Consider the following 21110-nt stretch of genomic DNA (forward strand, 5'->3'; position numbering starts at 1 on the left):
CTGTAGTTCAGTAGGGCAGTGTTTTTAAAGTCACTGCTAGTTGTGAGTTGAAGTTTAAAATTCCTCTTTGGAAAGCCAGCTTTCAGAAATTGGTTTCTTGAACCTTTAGTAATTGTTTTGCAGGTTATGTTTTCTGAAGAAGCAAAGTGACTTTTGCTAATTTTTCCTGACAGCTAGAAATGTCAATACCTTTTTTTAGATGAAAGGTAACTTTGTTTGCATTTGGAAATACTAAAAAATGGAGTTTTACATAGTCTGTCTGTAGTACATTCAATAGCTGTTCTGCCTTTTGGCAGCAGATTACATGGAACCAATTCTTGCTGCTTCACATTTTAGAAGGCATCTGTATATGAATTCCATTTGAAGGATGGCATTAACCAAGTGTCAAGTGTCACTAATAAGTGTCAAATATTACTAGGAATGTTAGTCACGAATATGAACAAAATTCCTGGACTGGGGGGAACTCACTGGTGTTTAAAAAATATATAAGTAAAATGTAGCATAGCATAACATGTTGCAGTATTTAGGTAATGATGCAACTTTTATAATGTATGTGAACAGCTTGCCTTCTGGTTTTCTTCTTAAAAATAAGAGACAGGATTTGTCTAAAAATGAATGAGTGTTTGGAAACTGGAAAATATATGGCTCAGTTGAATGCTAATGGAGTGTCTTTGTTTCCTTGCTTTGTGCTTAACATTGTAACTCTTGCATACAATATGTGTAGAGTGTTATTCAAAGAAATAAACAATAAAAATAGAAGTCTAATTAGAAGGGGCTATTAGTATGGACTTTTTCTATTGGTTTCTGAGGTCTACTGTTTGTTCCACAAATACATAAAATTGAGAAGAAACTGGCACTGAGTCATTGTGTACAGCAAGCTCTTCCTTATGCGGTGCATCTCTATTGCAAGTGGAAGGAAATTCTGGATAGTTGCAGTTTGCAAGTTGGGTGACAGATGAAATATGTGGCTTCCACTGCCGTCTCCTAAGTTGTGATACAGGGAGTACTTCAAAAGGGGTTCTGTCTGAGTGTTTTCATGGTAGAGGTGGTGTTGGTATCTCCCATCCTGTCAGAGAGGAGGGACTTACTTGGGCCATGCAACTCAAAAAAATATTTTTCTGTCTTAATTAGCCCAGGCTGCATGACCTCATAAGAAATGGCAAAAGGAGCATTTCAGTGGTCATTGGGATTTGGAGGCTTTTTGAGAAATGAGGGATTGGACAGGCTTTAGAAAATCAACTCTGACAAATCACAGTAGTGTTGTTTTTCCTACTGAATGAGTTGTTTCTTGGAATCTAAATTTATTATTGTTAAATATTTTTCAAATACTTTCTCACCTCTGTATGACTGAGATTTTTTTAAATCTCATGCAGATCAAGTACTTTGGCTGCTCAGCCAGACTTTCTTGATTACTGATTGTTCCAAATACAGGTGGTATTTTTTGTTCTTGTCCTTTTTCTCCATCCTCTTCCTGCCCTAAAGCAGATGTCTTGTTGTTTTGCTTTACAGGCTCCAGATAAAAGGAAAGCATTAGAAGAGACCAAAGCCTACACAACTCAGTCTCTAGCCAGTGTTGCTTATCAGATCAATGCACTGGCCAACAATGTATTGCAACTGCTGGACATCCAAGCGTCCCAGCTACGGAGGATGGAGTCCTCCATCAACCATATCTCCCAGGTAATCTCTTTGTTTTTTTAATAGAGGACTGACAGTATTGGAGGAGGCATTATTGTGTCTCTTATTACGGAGTTGGATAGTTTATGTTGGCTTCTTTATTGTGATAGAAAATGGTAAGGCTTTTTTCTTTCTAATATTTATGAAACATGCTTTGTGCTTAAGGTCATGACCATAATAAAATAGTTCCTGTATCAAGAATGCTGCAATTATATTTGATTTAAATTAATTATTAAGGTTTCAAGATCTGAAGCTGTGCTTGAGGGAGGGCTTGAGAGAAGTATTCTGTTTCTGAAGGAAATCCAGTTAGAAGTGCCATATGGGAGGTGGTATTTTATTTAACACATGCAGTGAGTTCATTTGTTTTCATAGCCTTGCAGGATATAATTTCGTGTGCTGTGTGGAAGGGGAGAGGGGTTCACATGCTGCCACTACCTGTTCAAGCCAGACTCCTTCCCAGCCAAGGCAGTTGAATGAGTGAGGTGACCTGACTTGAACTGTGACTGCAGTATTATTGGAGTTTCTGCAGTGAGGACATGGAAATAGATGACAGGAAAGAATAGGTCTGTCCCTCTCTGTGGCAGCCTGTATTTCCCTGGCTGAAGCTTCGCCCTGGCTGCCTGCTTCTGTGGGGGGGAAGCATTGCTGCTGCTGCCTGCCTCGTACCTGATCATTGGCCTGATTGTATGCTAACTCAGCCAAAAATGTCTGCTGTGTTTAATCTGGAAGTGGCTTGCTGCATAACCAGGTGTGTGCCATCTTAGTGCCACTGGAGGCAGGGACAAGACTCAGTTATTTCACTCTTACATTGCTGTTCTGAAATGGGCTTGAGGGAGTTGTTAAAAGCCCAGTATCCACTCTCTTGTGCTCTTACTGAAATTCAGTCAGATCTTCACTGGGCTTTGTCCTACGTCTCTTTGAGATGTTTTGTAAACAAATAGCACAGGATGCAGCCTAAAACGTTCTACAGTGTAGCCAGTGATTTAAAAACCTTAGTTGGTCAACTGGCATCCTGTTGGTGATACACCTTAGACCAAATACGTGAAAGAAAATGCTTCTTATGGTCTCTGTCTCCCTTCCCAGCCCTGCTAACTCTTAGTGGTTTTTTAGAGTTGTGGTTTCTACACATCTTTGTGAAATGGCAGCACAGTGGTTTTATCAAAAGCATGTCAGCAGGGTGAAGATTCCAGTGCATATGGAAGGGCCCCCCTAGTAACAAACCTCTCAGAAAGGCATGTGAGGTTAACATGTGCTGAGAACTAAACAATGCTAAAAGCTGTGTGAAGTATTTAAAAAGTACCTGCCACTGAAACAGGAAAGTAGGAGGAAATGAAATTGCTGTAGATAAGCATTTTTTTTCTGCGAAGTATTCAGAGATGTTGGGATCATGACTACCTCTTAAGAAATGGCTGAAAAAAGAACTGAATCTACAGATTTTCCCAAGCATTGGATGCCCTCTCATACTGAGCACATCTTTTCTTAAGTGTTTGAGAGCTGCAGTGTGTGTGTGTGAAGCGATTATTGTTAAATTCTCATTGGCCCACTGGTATGGCTAACCATGGAAAAGGCCAAGATGTTTGATACTAGCATAAAAGGTGTTAACTTACTGTACTATTTGCTGCTTGGATTGAAGGCACTATGCTGGAAGCTATTGAGTCACCTGATACATGAACTGTTTGCTAAAGGCTGTGAACAATCAGTGCTTTGTAAAGCTTTTGAGGAGTGTTTAGCAAGGTCACTTGCTTGTAGTTTCTGTCCTGGTTGGTCTTGCCTGAAACTAATCCTTGCTTATAAATGAACCTCTGCAGACTAATTTTGTAGAATTAAACTGGATACAGATAATGCATACATACCAGCTCAGCTATTTGCTTTGAAGTGTTTCTGCTCAAGAGCTTCAACTGCCTTTCTTAAATCGGCTGTACAATTGCTGTGATAGACTGTTGTAAAATGTTTTGGCATCTCCAGAGTGTCCTTCCCTGTGCCTGTATCAGTTGTGAATATTTTCATGTTCTAAAGTCTGAGGATGAACAAATTCTCAAAATGGCATTCTTTTTCATCAAAGAAGTGTTGTCTGGAACCACAGAACTGAGGCATTACCAGGTCAATTACATGATTCTGAGGTTTGCAAAAAGGAATAGCTGTCTGTGAAATAGGGTACAGCTTGATAGTTCTTCTAAGGAGGAAAGTCCTATGGCTCTTCTGAGCCCAGACAGTTTCTGTTTCCATACTGCTTTTCAGTTCACTATGCATATTCTCCAGAATGACTCTAAGCTAAATCCCTGGATAGCTAAGCCTGATTAGTAGCCACTCTGTATTTTTCCTAGCTTTGTATCCTTTTCACTGGAAAAAACACTCATGAAAAGTTAGGTGATGAACTAGTGTGTTATATTGTTACTAGAGCCTAATATTTTAGATGGAAATTGTGCCTGGTTTTATAGGAAAAAAAATTTGGCTTTGGTTTCTGGTTGAGCACAAACACAGAGGCTGCACATGAGTAATCACAGTGTGGTGAGGGAGCACTTTTTTGAGGTGGAGGCATTGAACAGCTCTGGGAATGGCTTTCTCATAGCAGCCAGAGCAAAAATCTGCCCAGCTGCATCTGTGTTTTTTGTAGTTACTGTTGTCTTTCAAGCTGTAATGCCTGGGTCTGGAGTGATCTGCCATGTGATTGTTTACTACACCAAGTACAGGGGGCTGTGCACATGGGGCTCAGCTCTTTGGTTTAAATCCTTCATGTTGACCTGGAGCGTTGCCAAGCTGACTTGACCTTTCCAAGGTCTGATATGGCAGAGCAGAGACTTGGTCACTCTTCTGGAGAAGTTTGAAAAACCGTCTGGTCTAAGGGATCCTACTTAGCCTGTTAGGCAAGATTTGGGGGGAAAAAAGATCTAAGTTTATACTTTGCACCAACACGAGCATCGAGACTGCACTGATGGCATTAACTTAACAGATGTGCTAGACACCATCCTACAAGAAGGGCCAAATGCAGGATCCAGGGAACTACAAGCCTGTCAGCCTGACCTTGGTGTCAGGGAGGGTCATGGAACATGTGACACATGAAACCCGGGAATCAGGCCCAGCCAGGATGGATTTGTGAAGGCAAGTCCTGCTTGACCAACCTGATCTCCTTCCATGACAAGGAGACCCACTTAGTAGATGAGTGAGCAGCTGTGGATATGTCTACCTGGACATTAGTAAAGACTTTGACACCATTTCCCACAGCATCTCTGGGACAAACTGGCTGCTCATGGCTTGGATGGGTCTGCTCTTTGCTGGGTAGAAAACTGTAGAGATGGCCAAGCCCGGGAGCATTGGCGAATAGAGCAAAAGACCTTTCTAGCTGGTCTCTGGTCACCAGTGGTGTTCCTCAGGGCTTGGTATTGGGACTGGTCCTGTTTAATAGCTTTATCAATGATCTGGATGAGGGGATTGAGAGCACCCTCAGTTTGCAGACACAGCAAGTGGAAGCATTGGTCTGCTGGAGGGCAGGAAGGCTCTGAACAGGGATCTGGTCAGGCTGGATGGAATGGAACAGGCTGGTGGTCTGAGGTTCAATGAGACAAAGTGCCAGCTACTTGCAGTTGGACTACAGCTCCATGCGGCATTCCAGGCTTGGAGAAGTATCTGGGAAGCTTCCAGCAGAAAAGGACCAGGGGGTGTTGGTCAACAGAAGCTGAACCTGATGCAGCATGTGCCCAGGTGGCCAAGACCACCGGTGCCATCCTGGCCTGTATCAGAAGTAATGAGGCCAGCAGGACCAGGAAAGTGATTGTCCCTCTGTACTCAGCGCTGTTTCTTGGTTGTACTCAGCTCTTCTTCTCGGAAATGGAAGTTGACTTACAACATGTACTTTAAGATAAATTTTTTGTTGCTTCATTTCCATAAAGTTCAAGAGAATGAAGATGGGACAGCCAGATTTCTCAGAGGAGAGAGGTTGACAGGGGCATCCTTGTTTACTGTGTCAAAACTGAAAAATGTAACAGATCAGCGCTCATGTTTATGTCAGAGCTGCAGCACTGAATGTAGCAACTATTCCTTTTTTTTTCCCCCCTCTACATAAACAGTTTTTAAATAGCTCAGTGTTTAAATCCAAGCATGAAGAAAGCAACAGTCTCCTTTTAAAGAAATTATAATTTTCACCAGGAAACACTACCCCCCTTAAACATTCAGTGTGAAGATTTTCTTTTGCATCTGAAACTCTCCTATAATGCGAAATAGGGATTATTCAAAAAAAAAAAGGTGTTCTGAAAACATCACTGTCAGCAAAAAAAAAAAAAATACACACACATTTTTTGTTACCATTTAAAGTTAGAAGCTTTTAGAACTAAAAAAATAATTTTAAACCTCCCCTGAATTAGTTCAGAAGAATCTTGCCTGTTACCATCCATATCTAATTAATTGCATGTGTAATTCAAGTGCTGTATGCAAGCAGAAAGCCAAATGCCTTATGTTGCTATGGCGTGGGTTGTGTAGGTAAAGTTGGGGCACCTGTGCAGATACACAGATGCCTTCTTGCAGGCTTTCTGAGTCCTACAGCTGTAGCCTGTGTTGAATCACACATAGACAATCCCACATACTAAGGCCTTTCCATTGGGTTAGCTACCAGTCAGGACTGATGTGCGTTAGATTCCAGAGAAGTCCTGCTGAACATGTTCTGCGGCTGTAAGGGGTGAGCTCCATAGTAGCAGCAAGTTGGTGTCTGACAGGGAGGAGGAGCACAAGAGTTGTTACATGCTTAGCCCCTCTCTGGTGTTTGAAGAGGCCAAAGGCAGTGCAGGTACAGTGGTGACTCTTTATGATGGAGTTTTTGTGGGAAAGAGCTTTCAGGGTGTGTGTGTACTTTGGATTAATGTGATAACTGCATTTAGGTGTTGCGGTGTATGATCACAACACAGTTTAATTCATGTTTGAAAGCCAAGAAGTAGAAACAGGGTAGAAAATGTGACAAATCTCTTGATGAATGTGGATTGTCATGCCTAGAAACAAGCAATTACATGAAGTACTTTAGTACAGTTACAGATGGGAGCAAAAGACCTTTTCAGATCCTCTTAATGGTGACTGTGCTTGCAAAGTACAGTGTTCCAGGTTCTTCTATGCTGAAGTTGCCTCATTAAAAAGAAGTAAATGCTGAGACCCCTGACCTTTGTCTCTGGCCTAAAGAACATATGGGCTAGATGTTAATTGGAGAGAAGATTAGCCAGAACTAGCACATGGCTGACTGCTACTAACAGCAGGGTCAGTACTGGAGCCCACAGTGTTCAGAACATTCTTTGGAGACCATTCAGAACATAAAGCATATCCTCAACAAATCTGGGACTAACTCTAAGTTAGGAAAGGTGATTCATACTCTGAAAGGCAGAGCTTCAGTACAGAGGACTCTTACTGAACCAGCAAAAGCCTTGGCAAACTGGGCAAGGTGCAAGGTCCTACACCCTAGGGTAGGGCCCGACATGCATTTGTATGCACTGGGAGGTGACCATGTGAGTAGTAATGGGTTGGAAAGGAGCTGGTGTGCTGATGGGTGCTGTGCTGAGCATGAGCCAACACCACAAGGCTATCTGAATAAGTGAAGCAGTGTGGGGCTGCCTTGGGAAGATTGTGGCTGACAGATGAAAGGCAGTGATACAATTTCATTGGAAGTGTTGGGTTTTTCCAACTGGGAAAGTGCTGGGTTTTTCCAAGTGCTTCCAACTTCATTGGAAGTTTGTTGGGTTTTTTTTTTGGTTTTTTTTTTTTACTTCTGCATTGTTCAAGAGTGATTTAGGGAAACCAGAGACAGTCCAGCAGACAGGGATGCAGAGATGGTCAGGGGCATGGAGCATGCAGCCTGCAAGGAGAGGTTGAAGGAATTGTGTTTGTTTGCTCTGATAAAGAAAAAGCAAAGCAGTAATGTTATGGTAGCCTAGTAGTACTTAAGTCTGTTTCTGTCTCTGCAGTTAGTCTTTTGCCTGATGGTGACAGTTAATGTTAAACAGCTAGCCATAAGCTGAAGCCTGGCAGATTAGTACATGGAGCTGGGAAAAGCCTTTTTATTTTGGGCTGTGATGCAGCACTGGATCTCTGCTGTGACTCCTTTTGGTATTACACTGCAGCAGCTGGATGTATCCTAAAAGCTGACTTTGTATCCTTGAAAGGCATATGATAAGTTATAGAAAGTAATTGGTGATTGGGGAAGGGGGGAGATAATTACAAAGTCAGGGCAGAAGCTGCCATCACATATCTACAAATGTTCTAAGCTCTACTTCCATTCAAACTTTCCTTTCCACATGTCCAGAAGTGTGTGGAGAGACCAAAAGTATCAGCAGGAACTAGTGCATCATCTAATGTTGTATACATTAGAAAGATAATGACTTCTGTCTGGTTCTCTTGGACTGCCTGTGCCTGTCAGCAGCCACAAATACTCTAAATATGGCAAGAAACTTGCACCTTTTGTTTAGATTAAGCTTGCCTTGGGTGACATTCTCCCTCCTAACAAAGTGCTGACAGTTATCTGTGGCCTTTGCTTCACATCCTGTTCTTCCTGTTCTCTCCCTGATAGAGGCCAAGGCTCCAAGAAGTTTTGCTGTGCTTGCTCTGTTTATCTGTCTGCTTATGAAAATTGTTGTCAACTTTGTGCATATCAGCTTCTACATAAAATATATAAATTGCTCAGAAAATAGTATAATGTCTAAGAGTTGCCTTGTCAGCCATTCAGCTGAGAAATTCCCTTCATGTCCACAAATGAATGCATGCAGGATGCCTGTAATCCCTGTGCAGTTCAGCTGATGCAGTCAAAAAGAAAACCCCAGCACATTACCAACGAACAAATCAAAGCAGCCCTCCCATGATACTTAGTTATGAACACCTATGAGAGAGCAACCACAATGTCAGCCTTTCTGTAAAGGGGAAGAGCAGTTGCTTTGATGAAGAAGAAACTGAGCCAGAAACTTTTGTTGTACTCGTTTTTTTGGGATTTTTTTGCCCTGTGGAATGCAGGGTTTTGAACATATTTTTGGGGAATGAGCAAAATTGTTTACTTTAATAGCCATTGGCTGTCATTAATTCCTTCATATGCTTATTCCCATTCCACTGTCTGCTAGAAGGGCAGTCGGAATGTGTAGTTTTCAATGTGTTTTAGACCATTAAAACTTTTGTTCTGCTCAATGATCATTTTGCTGTAAGCTCTAGATACCTCATTAAATACTAAATTAAGAGGCCTGATGCAGCCTCTTGTTTTCTGAAATCAAAGCCAAAAATCCAGGACTGTGAACATGACTCTGAAAGGCCTTTTTGACAATTTTGTGTAACAAAGGACTCATCAGTGTTTGTGCAGTCTTTTTAATGAAAACCTCTCATATCTAGGAGATACACCACACAGACAAAATGCGTCACTAACCTGATATGAAGTCACATATTGGACTGTCCAAGGAATCTTATTGTTTTTTTTTTCCCTTCGGATGCATCTGATTAGCTTGCTGCCTGAAATTGATTTTCCTTCTGTTTCAGGTCTTAGTAACCCACCTGTCTTCACATATGAATAGTTCTTGCTTTACATCAAATTAGTTTTATCTCTGTCATTGTTTTAATTGTATAAATGCAATGTATGAGATGATAAGAACATTGTGCCTAAAAAAACAGCAGGTAGCCAGCTACCAAAGCATTTACTCAGTTGTTGTACCCGTGCCATCCAGTGCAGCTATTTGAAATTTTGGTTTTTGTGGCAGCTGAGTAGTGGTGTGCTTTAGCTGACATTTTGGGGGGAATGGAGAGGGAAAACTGAGTATAAGAAGCTTACTGTGAAGAAGATGAGCAACAGCATTCATTGTACAGTATCACTGAAGCTGCCACTCAAGCACAAGAACAAATCCTGCTGGGTTCTTGTGGCTGGACTTCTTGTGCTGTTCAGATAGGAATTGCTTAGTGTTTTCTGCTGGCTGGTTCTAAGTGCTTAGTTAACTTTGATCTGCAGGTGGAAAACCAAGTAATGATTCACATGAGTGTTTATCAGTCAGTAACAACACTGCCACTCTTTATGCTGCTGCTGGTTTGACTTTATTCTCTTTATTAGTAGCCTTTGGGACCCACTGATATATGTTACACATGTCTTGTAAAAGCCCCCTTACAGGTCATATACATACAGAGAACACTTCGTTAGTTCATGGGAGGTCTATGAATTACTTGGTAGCTGCTCTTCTAAAGCTGGGACAACTTCTGTTGTTTTTTTGTAATTTTGAAAAAGTGTGTATGAAGTGTGAAAATCTGTCCAACTATGTTAATCTTACTAATCACTTGTTGTGTGGCTCTGGAGCTCCAGTCATCATCTCTGCATCACTGGGACAGTTACAGAGCACAAAGGGAAGTTTCCCTTTACTGTTGCGCAAAAAAATGTGAAATGGTGTTGGGTGATATAATTTATGGCTAAAGAACTTAATAGGTTACCCTGAACATTGTTTATTTGGGACAGATTATTTTGCTGGAGAATATTGTTAATTCTTCCCTGATTCTGCTGCTGGTGCCACCATAGAGAAATAGTGGAAATAAAACTGTAAATTTGTTTGTTTAAAAGCTGTATTCTATATAGGGTTTTTATTTTTTGACAAAACACAGAATGTGTTTTGAATGAGCACATTTTGAGTGACAATTAGCTAAGGCCATCATTTGGTATTTAGTCATTCCTGCTTGGAATGTTTACCATGCATATAGAAGTAACCAGCATGAAAATATGTGTGACTCTTTCTCAGTTCCAAAATACAGATTACTAAAGCTGTCATTTTTGTCTCTAATATTAAATTCTGGTTCCAACAAATAGTTATATTATTTAATAATTTTGGCTAATATTGTACCTAATTCCATCTTACGGGCATAAAAATGTAAGTAATATGTGACCACAGAATTGCATATTGATTGTGATGGTTTTGTGTGTTGTTTGCTTCCTCTTTGAGAATCTGCTGAGTAGCTGTGACTTCTTAATGAATGTATCCTTGTATGAGTGCTAATGTTTAATGTAGCTTCACCTGTTCATGCCTAAAAGCATTTGCTTCTTCCCCTCACACAGTGTCCTGGAATGATTATTTACAATGGATCCAATGGTACAATTCAGCATGGTCTCACCCCAGGACTGAAGCACAGCTTGCTATTTCTTCAACTGGCTTCTCTGTCCTTGCTTACAAGAGAGAAATAATAATCAACCTGATCTTGTCATGCTATCTCAAATTCCTCTGTGTGGCAAGACCAGGAGCAGCAAGGGTATGATTAAAAGCTATTAGGCTTCTAAATATAAAGTAAGAACAAGTAGGATGGGGACCTTAGAGTTGAGAGGGGTCATGATGAAAATAATAAAACATATAATTGCTTCAGGAAAAGTCAGTTGGGCCATCATTTGAAAATATAAAAACAAGGAAATTGAATAATGACTAAAGGGCTTGATTTGAATGTAGGATTTTCTGCTTGCATGTTGAACTCAGTGTCTTAGAGGATTATTTTTTTCATTTTAAATTATTATTTTTGAACTGTGTTCAGAACTAGGCTTTATAAGGTAGCAAGATAAGCCTTCAAACCACAAATCAAGCTTTATCAGACTGGAAAGAAGATAAACGTCGTCTTTGGGAAGCTGATCCTTCTTTGTCCATTTATAGGATTTTCTTACGTGTGTTGTTAAGTCAAGTATTGAGCAAGATGCATAATTGTCAGATGTAGTACAGGACTAGAAAAGATGAGTTCTACTGTGGAAAAGGCTTGTCACCTAAGCTAGGCTGAAAAACTGAAGTTTTTGAGCAGGGTACATAATTTTTACTCTTTCATAGCTCATGGGTAGTGTATGATAAGCTAATAAGATGCCTGCTGTTGTGAACTAGCAATTTGCGTATTCCTCTAAATAGTTGTTGAATTTCTTTTAGTTAAAACTTAGATTAAAAATAAGAAAGAAACTTAGCTTGAAATTATGCAGTTGACCTGTGCATGTGTCTTGATAGATTATGGCTTCTGAGAGTGGAAGAATGGTAGAAATATTATGTTATTTCAGTACTCCATCTCATGGCACTTTTTGCCTGCTGTGATGAGTGAGATGCTGGAGTAATTGAGGACAATCTCCTTTTGTGAATTGGAGGAACCTCCAAATCATAACAGAAATGTTCTAACCTCATGCGTGTTATTATGAGTCATTAAGGTAAAGAGAGAAGTCCAGTCAAAAGACCTGAAACAAATCAGCCTTTGTCAGCTATCTAATCCCTTACCTGTGTCACTGTATTTTGATTTAGTTTCTTCAAGTGTTCTAAATCTCATGTTAAGAGCCAGCACCAACAGGGTTGTATCACCCATAAGCTGTTAAGAGCCAAATCATCCTTTATTTTGTTCTACACTTCAAACTGAGGATGGCCATTGCACCACTTCCATATCCCTGGTTTAGCCTCATTCTAAACTGATGTGTAATTAAGCATATCTGGTTTTGTGTTATTGATGGTATTCAGACCTGTAGATATGTCTACTAGTGCCTTATTTTGACGGTAGCATGACAGCTGGCCTCAGAAGTGCTGCATCTATTACAGTTTCAAAGCACTCATGATGTAGTGGTTGTGTTTGATGGTACTCTGGAATCTGAATGCTAAAACTAGAGGAGAGAATTTCTGGGGGTGTTCATGGTGCTTTGGTTAAAATAACAAGTTTTTCCCTTTTTTGAGCTCGGGCTGTGGCACATGAATAAATAACAAAAAGCTCAGGAAGCGGGGGATGGTTTCCATAAGCCCTCACTGAGCAAAACTCGAGTTCAATCACTGGGGATTTTGCTGCTTTAAGCAGCAAATTCCTCCTGCAGTGCAGTGTGCTTCTGGGCTGGCAGCAAGAATATCAAGCTTCACTCCCAGTAAACTTGCTTCATACTTTTAGACCTCCAGATGTGGGAGCAAAAGGGGAGTGAGGGGACCACAACTCCAAGTTACTGGCATCTTATTTTCAGCTCAATGACTTTAAGACTGTATTTCCTCAAGCTGCATTAATATGTAGCCCTTCAGTCAATACAAAAATTTCTTCAGAGGCGCTCTCTACTAGAGCTGGCTTAAATCCTTGGATTAAATATATCTCACATTTAAAAATTATTTGGAAAACTTTTAAAATACTAATTTTCATGTGAAATATTTGCCTAGAATATGTTTCAGAGAACGCTGCTGACTGGTCATTATTGGATAATGACAGGTCACCTACTTTGACAGTATTGAAAAGCATCACATAATCAGTAGAAACTGATTTAAGAAAATGTGGAATGGATTTTTCCAAATGCATTTTTAGAAAGCAGAGGTTCTGCAAACAATTATGTGACTTAAGCAAACATCCTGGGAAAACAGATTGTGAGCAGTCTGCAGATCTTACTTGGATAATTTTCCTGTGTACTCTTCCCCTCCTTCCCATTTGCTGAGATTTCTTAGTTGTGGTAGCTCTTAAAACAAATGTGTAGTTGTTGTTTATATTAGCTGTATACTTCTGGGAATAAACACACTCTGCATTGCTGAGTGGATATACACAGTTTAAATCCAAAAAGTGCATTGACCTCCCCAGACTCTACCAAAGCAGTGGGGGGAGGTAGGCCACGGAAGTTTGCACAGCTGTCTTTAGTAGCCCAGTAAATAGTGTTGTGATGTACCCCTTCATCTCTTGGGGAAGCCAGCAGCACCTCCCTCCCTGATTGAGGTAGCTGTCTGTCAATCCCCATCACTCTCCTGTGCACTCGGGTTTCCTGCAGGCATTCAGTGACTGTTCAGTGTGTGTTTAGCTGTCCAGCACTGCACGGGTCAGTGGCCAGTCGTGTACATGTCTGTGGTGGTTGTTACTGTGGTATGGAAGAGCTGCCTTTGAAACTCTGTGGTGCCATTCAGAGGCTTATAACCCACCATGGTGTTTGGAGTATCCTCAACAGGGCACCCCTCTGCCCTCCTCAGTTAGCTGTAAACATTTCAATGGTCAATGTTTGTGTAGCGTATGTATAACTTCTGCCTAAAGTGACAGCAGGAGATGGCCAGTCTTCTTTTTTTTGCCATTCTCTTGCGACAAACAGTGTTTTGTTCTCTGCCCCTGTTCCCTGAATTGTGGGCTCAATTATCCTGGAGACAAGGAAAACTCTAGACTTCCAGCTGTTTCTTTGACTGGCTTCATTCTCCATGTCTTCTCCTGTAGCTAATGCTCTGCTTCTCCCCAAGTGTTTGCAATCATATTTAATCAATATGCTAATAACTGCACAGTGGAAATTGCTGATTTCTGAGCACATTATCAGTCTAATGAACTGACTGCAGCAATAGTAGGATGATACATTCAGCAGCAGGGATGTAGTGGTGTGCCTGTGTCTCTGTGCCTACACACAAGACTTCTCCTCAAGACTTGCATTGTCTCTTAACCTGCCATCAGGCTGCAGTGTCTGTGTTCAGGTGCTCTTGCACAGGACGAAGTCAAGATCTCGATTTTGGGTGTGTGCATGTACAGGCCTGAGGTGTGATCCAGGTGGAGGGGCTGAATTATGTCACAGCTTCTTCTTGGGCCAGGCTCCCTCTGCCAGTAGGCCCTGCCTTGGTTAGAAAAAGTTTAGGGTGGATAAGGTTGTGGCTCAGCATGGGGTAAGTGCTGCTGCGACTTCTGAGGCCATCTGGATGTTACCTAGAGACGGAACTGCAGTATTTTATATCAGTTGTGACCCAGAGTTGGGAGGCTAAGGGAAATCCATTTACAGAAACAATGTGCAACTTCCTGTTTGAGTTGTGTGTGGAAATAAAAATGGCAATGGAGAATTAGAGCAGCTTTAGCAATTCCATCTCTGCCTTGGCCCTTCCTTCCCACTTTGTTAAACTGGTAAATGTCATACATGCTTGTGATTTGCTTGTCTGTCTTCTGCTTTTACTTAATATATCCCAAACTGCAAGAAGTCTGTATGACTCAGTCCAAAATAGTAGCTCAGTCTTGGGAAACATGTGAGGGAATTTTTGTTAACTCTCCTTTTTAGCCTGAGTATCTTAAGTTTGAACTGATGGAAGTTTATTATGCTTCTAATCTTGTCCTGTGTTGATGTACCTTCTTGCTGAAGGGAGTTTGAGAAAGGACAGGCAGTGTAAGGAAGTTGATCCATTCTGTTCTATGTTTGTCTTTGAAAACAAAAGCAAGAAACTTGTCAGATCCAGATTGTTTTGGTATTCAAGGGACATGGAAGAGATCTTTGCTACAAGAAGATGCAGAAGATAGTACTAAGTGAACTGTAAGGTAGAATTTGTGTACTGAAAACTTTTAGATTGGAATCTATAGTGGCTGAGGATTGTTCCTGCCACCCTATTTTACTCATTTTACTGCCACAAAGTTGTTTGCTGTAGCATCTTGCCTACTTTTTTATTAAAATAATATTTTAAAAGTTTTAAAAGAACTTTAGTAGTTCTCTTCTGGACAAAGTAAAATATTCAACCCTTGAACATTTAGGAGATGAGAAATAGACATTTCATGTAGGGTAAGCTGTGTTTGTGGCACTAATCCAAGAGGGTTTGTGGTGTAGATAGTGTGGCCTTTAGCCACATGATGGCTGTTGAATTAATACTCCTGAGTTACTCCTGGTGCAGTGCTGACCCAGCTGAAAACCAGCACATGTTCCACTAGCTTGTATCACTGCCATCAGATGACATATGATCAAAGAGGGATAGAAGGAACATTGTGCCTTGGGTGATTTGTAATCAGACTATGTCTGCAGGTAGCTAAAGGATACCCATCATCATTGCAACATATTGTCCTTGTTTTATGTGTGGGGGAAACAGTCTCTCTGAGAACTGAGCCTTAGATGTCTGATAGGCCCTGAATTCATTTGGAGAAGGGGGGTGCTTGGGAGAGGCATTTTTGTGTATGTGTTTGTGTATTTGTGTTTGTATGTGTATTTTTTGTTGGTTTTAGGTAATTTGGTGGTTGGGAGTTTCTTGTTTTTTAAACAAAATGTGTCTGAAAATGAATCCAGACCACTTTCAAGTAAATACATGGGATAAATGAGAATAGCTTTTATGTGTGAGTTTTTTACTCTCTAGCATAAAAATTATTTCAAAATATACAATAGATCCACTATCCCATCCACATAACATAACCTTTATTTTTGGAAAATATTTAATTTTTGCTATTAGAGCTGATTAAATAAAGCACTGAAGAGGTGATACATTAAGGCTAAGGCAATATTAGCTCACTTTCTCTTGGAGTGGGTTCTGTTCCACGCTCTTTCAAATTTGACTTGCTAACTTACAAGTAAATGAGAAGTTTTGGGCTTTGGGCTTTTTTTTTTCATTTGTTCAGGCATGAGCATTCTGACTCATCATTGTTACAGCTTTATTAGCCTCTTACCTCAGACAAACTTTCAGAAAATTCAGACTTGTTCTGTTGAGTTTATTTTTCATAGGCTTTTTTTAGATGGTTTCCTTTTCAGCCACCTGCAGTGCTCTTTGCAATTGCACATGTTCATCTCCTATGAAGTTGCTTTTTTTGGCACACAAAATGCTTTTCGTTTGACATACAGTTTTGTTCTACTCCCATGGTGGTTCTTTAGCGAGTTCAAACTACTGAAGAAGCTGTTTAATTTTTCCTTTCTGTTGTGCTTTCCTACATCAAAAATATATTTAGATTTATATGTTTTTTTTTTTTAATTCTAGACAAGTGCATTGCTTCCAGTAAGGAAAAAAGGGACTCAGTCAACTTCTTTGTGATGCTGGCACACTTATGTGGCAGCTTGCATAAGCTTACATATTTCTTTTTCTTCTTTTTTTTTTTTTTTTTTCCTTTTGAATTGACTTAGTCATGACTATCTTCAGGAATACCCCAAAAAAAAAATTGAAGTTACTGATATCTAATTTCACTGAAATACACTTACACATACAGCTGGAATTTTGACTGCATAATCAAAAGCATTTATCTGCTTTTTAGGGCTGAATGCAAATGTAACATGACTACACATCCTAAATGTTGTTCTGTCAAAAATCCATCAGATTGTACTGTTGAAACACTTCTCTTTTGAAGTGTCTTCCAATTGGAAGACTGATTTTAATCAGCAACTGGTGTTAGTTAAGCATTGAAATGTCTGTTCAGTTCTCTGTGTAGAACACTAGAGGAGAGGGGGTGTACCTTGAGAGTTCTCTTATTGGAATCCTGTCTTGGTGAAGGGGAAGTGGTGGGCCAGAGGAAGGGCTGAGTAAAAGAACTGACATTCAGAAAGATGTTATGTGGCAATGTGAAACTCAAGTGAATGGTTACCAGTTGTTAATTTGCCATGTGCTGTAGTTTTGATCTGATGCAGAGCTGGGTCTGTACTTCCTGTTGTGCAGCGCTTCTGAAGTGGTGGGGTGTGGGATTCAGCCGCAGCTAAATCTCCTGCAAGTACTGGAAACCATATTCTAGAGTGATCAGGGATTTTGTGTCAGAACAGGGACTAACACCATGCAAGCTATTTCTTTCTCTTCCCCCACTCCTGACATTGGGTGCTGAAAAGCCATAGACTTTAGGAGGGAAGTGGAAATAAATGCCTTGTCTCCTCTTCTCTGTCTCCCCACAGAGATCTACATAATTGATGGATTTTTTTCTGTTTATCATACTCAAGCTCTTGAAGAAGGTATTGAAATAGCAGTTGCATTTGAAGGAAAATAAAGTTATCTAGAACACAGAAAAATTGTTATACTCCATATAAACATGTATCACGGGTCATTGGAGGGCTAGTGGTTTTTTCTTAATGAATAATATTCATAATACACTTCTTCCTTCAGTGTATGTACATTTATTTTGCTCAAATGTTTAAAACTGATGGTAAGTTTTGCCAAAGCATAGGGAGCATCAAGTTATAGGAGCATCTGTAACTCACTTGTGGGGTTTCATTAGCAATTAAAAACATCAGTGGAACATGTTTAACAGAGAAATCTGGGCTGTCACTGTGTGTCACTGTGCCCAGAGCAGGCAGCTGTGGCAGTGCTGCCCGTACCTGTGCCCACCTGTACTCTGTCTATTCCTGGTGCAGGTGCACAGCTCCAAGCCCAAGCAGCAAAGCTCCTTGCTTGGCATAGCACAGGAAGTCTGGCAGAGCCAGGAATAGAACTTCAATCTGCTGTTTTCCAGGCTCTTGCTTTTAGCCACAGCCCCATCCCACCTCCTCACTCGCTGACATCCTGGCAGACAGCCGCCTCCTGCGTGCGGGGCAGCTGCTTCTGCAGCGCTGTCTGACCTCCATACTCCAGATGTTTGAAGTTCCATTTCCCCCATGCTTATGTGAACTTTAGCAAAGTGCTTCTGGCATTTCACCAATGCAGTGGAGAGGAGGGAGGCCTGTTGTCTTAACTGTTTTCTTTCCATAATAAGGGCCTCTCTAGAGCTGTTAAAAATCTCTTCCTCTGTAGGACTTAAACTCCATTTGCCTTCAGTTGCCATCTGCCAGTCTTACTTCCCACATTCCTCTCCCTGTTCCCAGAGATACTCTGTGGACCTTCCCTCCTTATGCTCTGTGTTGACATCATCTTCCTTTCAGCTGGGGAAAGTGGGGAGTAGTGGGTGAGGGTGTGATGAGACTTCCTTGTGTCTCTCCAAAGATGCTTCTCATTCATAGACCCTAATTCTGTGAGGTGGCATTTCACAGGTGAGACCTACTGGCTTCTGTCAGGTGCCCCATTTTATCAGATCAGCCTCTTGCATGAACATGCCTGAAATAACCATTAAGAGAATAATGTGAGAAGCTTCTTTCCTTCAGTGCTGTCTGAGGGATGAATATGTATCCTCCACAGCAGTCCTCCCATTTGCACTTGGCACCAGGCATGAAGTCAAGCCTGGCTCTTGGACAAGTGGGCTGGTTTCTTTGCTCTGATTCTTGTCCTAGAATGCCGTGTACCCGCTCCCAGCCCCTCTGGTCTGTCCTTGCCCTGTGTCCCCTTTCTGGTCAGCTTCTCCAGCAGAATGCATGACTAGATTTGCTAATAGGGTACTCTAAAAAGCATCTATAGAAATAATCCTTCAGCTGAACAGGCCTCTCTTTTTCCTTTTCTGTGCTGTTGTGTAGGTGTATGTGCCACTCCACAGGTTGTGTTGTAGAAATTGGGATCCAGTTGGGGTCCAATTCTCAGTGAATCCTAGTCTTCCTTTTGGAAGAAAGGTAGCCTCACCGTTAGCCTATCTATGGCTAGTAATCTTTGAGCCTGTTTCTCTAGCTTCTGTTTTCAGTTTCTTGATTTTAAAGACACTTTTTGTCTTTTTTAAACACTTGTAAGCACATGTTCTGTTAGTCAGGAATCGGTTTTTTTGTTAAGTATGTTTCTAAATGAGTGCGGCTTAAACTTGCTATGAGACTCTGTGCATTATTGTTTTACATTCTGTGCTTCTGAATTCTAAAAATGTACAATCCTGAGTGAATGGGATGGCTGTGGTATACTTCACTACCTGACCACTCATCCCCTGTAGCTGTCCTGATATCCTAGGAAAAGAAGAACTGTGCGAAGGTAAAAAGTATCTTCAAATGTTGCTGAAATCTGGTATGCTTTGTGAAAATGGCAATTGCTAGGAGAATCTGAGACAAAAATGCTAGTGTATATAAAGAAAGATTTAAATTCTAAATCAGGGGCTAGCTCCATAGGATTAACTGTCATATAATCTGTGTTCAGACATAATTGAAGAGATAATGATAAACTGTCAAAATAAGGCCCACAATCAACACTTTTTAAGCCCTTCTCTCCATTGGATATTAGGAAAATGCATTGTTAGCATTGTGATTTTATTTTTTTAATATATATTTAAATTTTATGAATAGAAATGTATTTTAAAAGTGTACCTTTACATATGAGTTACTTCTGGAAGTGGGACTTAGTATTTATCTCATTACTTTTCCTTTGATCTCTCTAGTGCCTTTCCCCCTCTGCTGGTGACAAACATTTTTATGTGGACTGTGAAAGTTGCTGTATATATGTGTATTGATGGCCTTAGTTCATTGTGTCAGCCTGTAAAAGCTCTTGAATGTGAGCCCTCTGTGCAGGAAAAGGAAGGTGGCATATCAGATTACATGAGATATGGCTTATCTGGCTCCTCTAGCCTTTTACCTTAAGAGGCCTGGATTTACCAGGACTTCAGGAGATGAAGCTTTCTGGAGAGCCTGTCCTACTATTGTTACTTGTCTGTATGCTGAAGAGAATATGTGAGAAACTTCTGTCTATAAACCTACCAAAAACATTGCTGGGTTTCCAGCTCTGGAAATACAACTCTTAAATCTATTTCAGTTTCTTCCTACATTGCCAGCACTCCATACAAAGCAAACACACAGGTGAAACTTGGATGTCCAAATGCTTCAGAGTGATAGGAAATCTTAATTTCATGGTGCAGGTTCAAAAGGCATGGCAGGATAATCTGAGGATTCTCACATGAATTTAAGTAGTGGTGTTCAGGCAACTATTAGCCATAGTGAAAATTGAATGATTGTTTATGTGAAATAAAAAGGTCTTGAAATCCTTATATTCTTAAAGGAAATTGGGGAACTGCCAAAGCATCTGCCTTTTTCTTTTCATCTAGTAACTGTTGCTTGTTGCTAGCACTGGGTTTCTTCTGTGGATTAACTGATACATTGATAATTAGACAGTGCTTTAGCAGACTTGATTCTGGTCACTGTCCAAGAGGCTGTTAAAATGTGTTGAAATTGTCTCTTGAAGAGGGAATGGTAAGAAAGGCCACTCCCCTTTTTACTATGAAAGTGAAAGATAACCAATATAAAGTTTGTAGAACAGTGCCTTCATATGAAATTTGTTCAAAGTTAACTAGGGACTTGAATTTCACACAATTGATAGCCAAGTGGGCATGACAGAAGATTGAATCAGTCTTCTACCTTAAGAGACAGGATTGACTCCACCAGTCCCTGATAACAGAGCAGTACTTCAGTCAAAGTTGCTTTCAGTTTTTTTATATGCTTCTCAGTTGTTGGTTAACTTAACCAGGTGTCTGTGCTGAAGAACTGGGAAGAGGCAAATGCTCACCAAACTGACCAGTTCTGGTCTGTAACTGAGTTGGTGTGGTCACAGCTGGGGTGTTCAAACAGGTTCTAGTCCATGGAATTGGGGGTTTCAGTTCCCAATGCCAGTACAGCCTCATGCTCTGGGGGAGGTCCCCATGGAATAAATGTGTGTGCACAGTGATGAGCAAGGGTGGCCGATGCCAGTTGCGCCCACGCTCTGCTCTCCGTATCTCCTGTGAGGCCAGGCCTGGACTCTCCTGGACAAGAGAGGGAAGGAAACTATTTTATTTCTGTCAGTAAACTTCTTGAGTTTCTTGAACAGTATCTTGGTGGCGATCGGACAATATGTAAGCAATAGTTTCAAGTCAAATACTGGAGTTACTAGCACTTTCGTCGAGAGTTTGTGAAATGTGTAATTTGTAACATTGTGTAGCTATCTGATTATGCATGATGTCCTAAAACCCCAAACTACCCCCTTGAGCTTTCTCATGCCTGATCT

General features: G+C 40.8%; 1 protein-coding gene across 11 annotated transcripts in view; it reads left to right on the top strand.

Moving 5' to 3' along the window:
• ABI1 (abl interactor 1) overlaps nt 1-21110 on the top strand; it is a 77154-nt gene that overhangs the window by 21421 nt on the left and 34623 nt on the right. For all 11 annotated transcript variants that reach the window (XM_038128175.1, XM_038128166.1, XM_038128170.1 and 8 more), the window contains exon 2: nt 1510-1677. In XM_038128175.1, coding sequence (XP_037984103.1) covers nt 1510-1677 — 168 coding nt within the window. The remainder of the gene's footprint in view (nt 1-1509; nt 1678-21110) is intronic.

Source organism: Motacilla alba, chromosome 2 (assembly GCF_015832195.1).
Source record: "Motacilla alba alba isolate MOTALB_02 chromosome 2, Motacilla_alba_V1.0_pri, whole genome shotgun sequence".
NCBI lineage: Eukaryota > Metazoa > Chordata > Aves > Passeriformes > Motacillidae > Motacilla > Motacilla alba.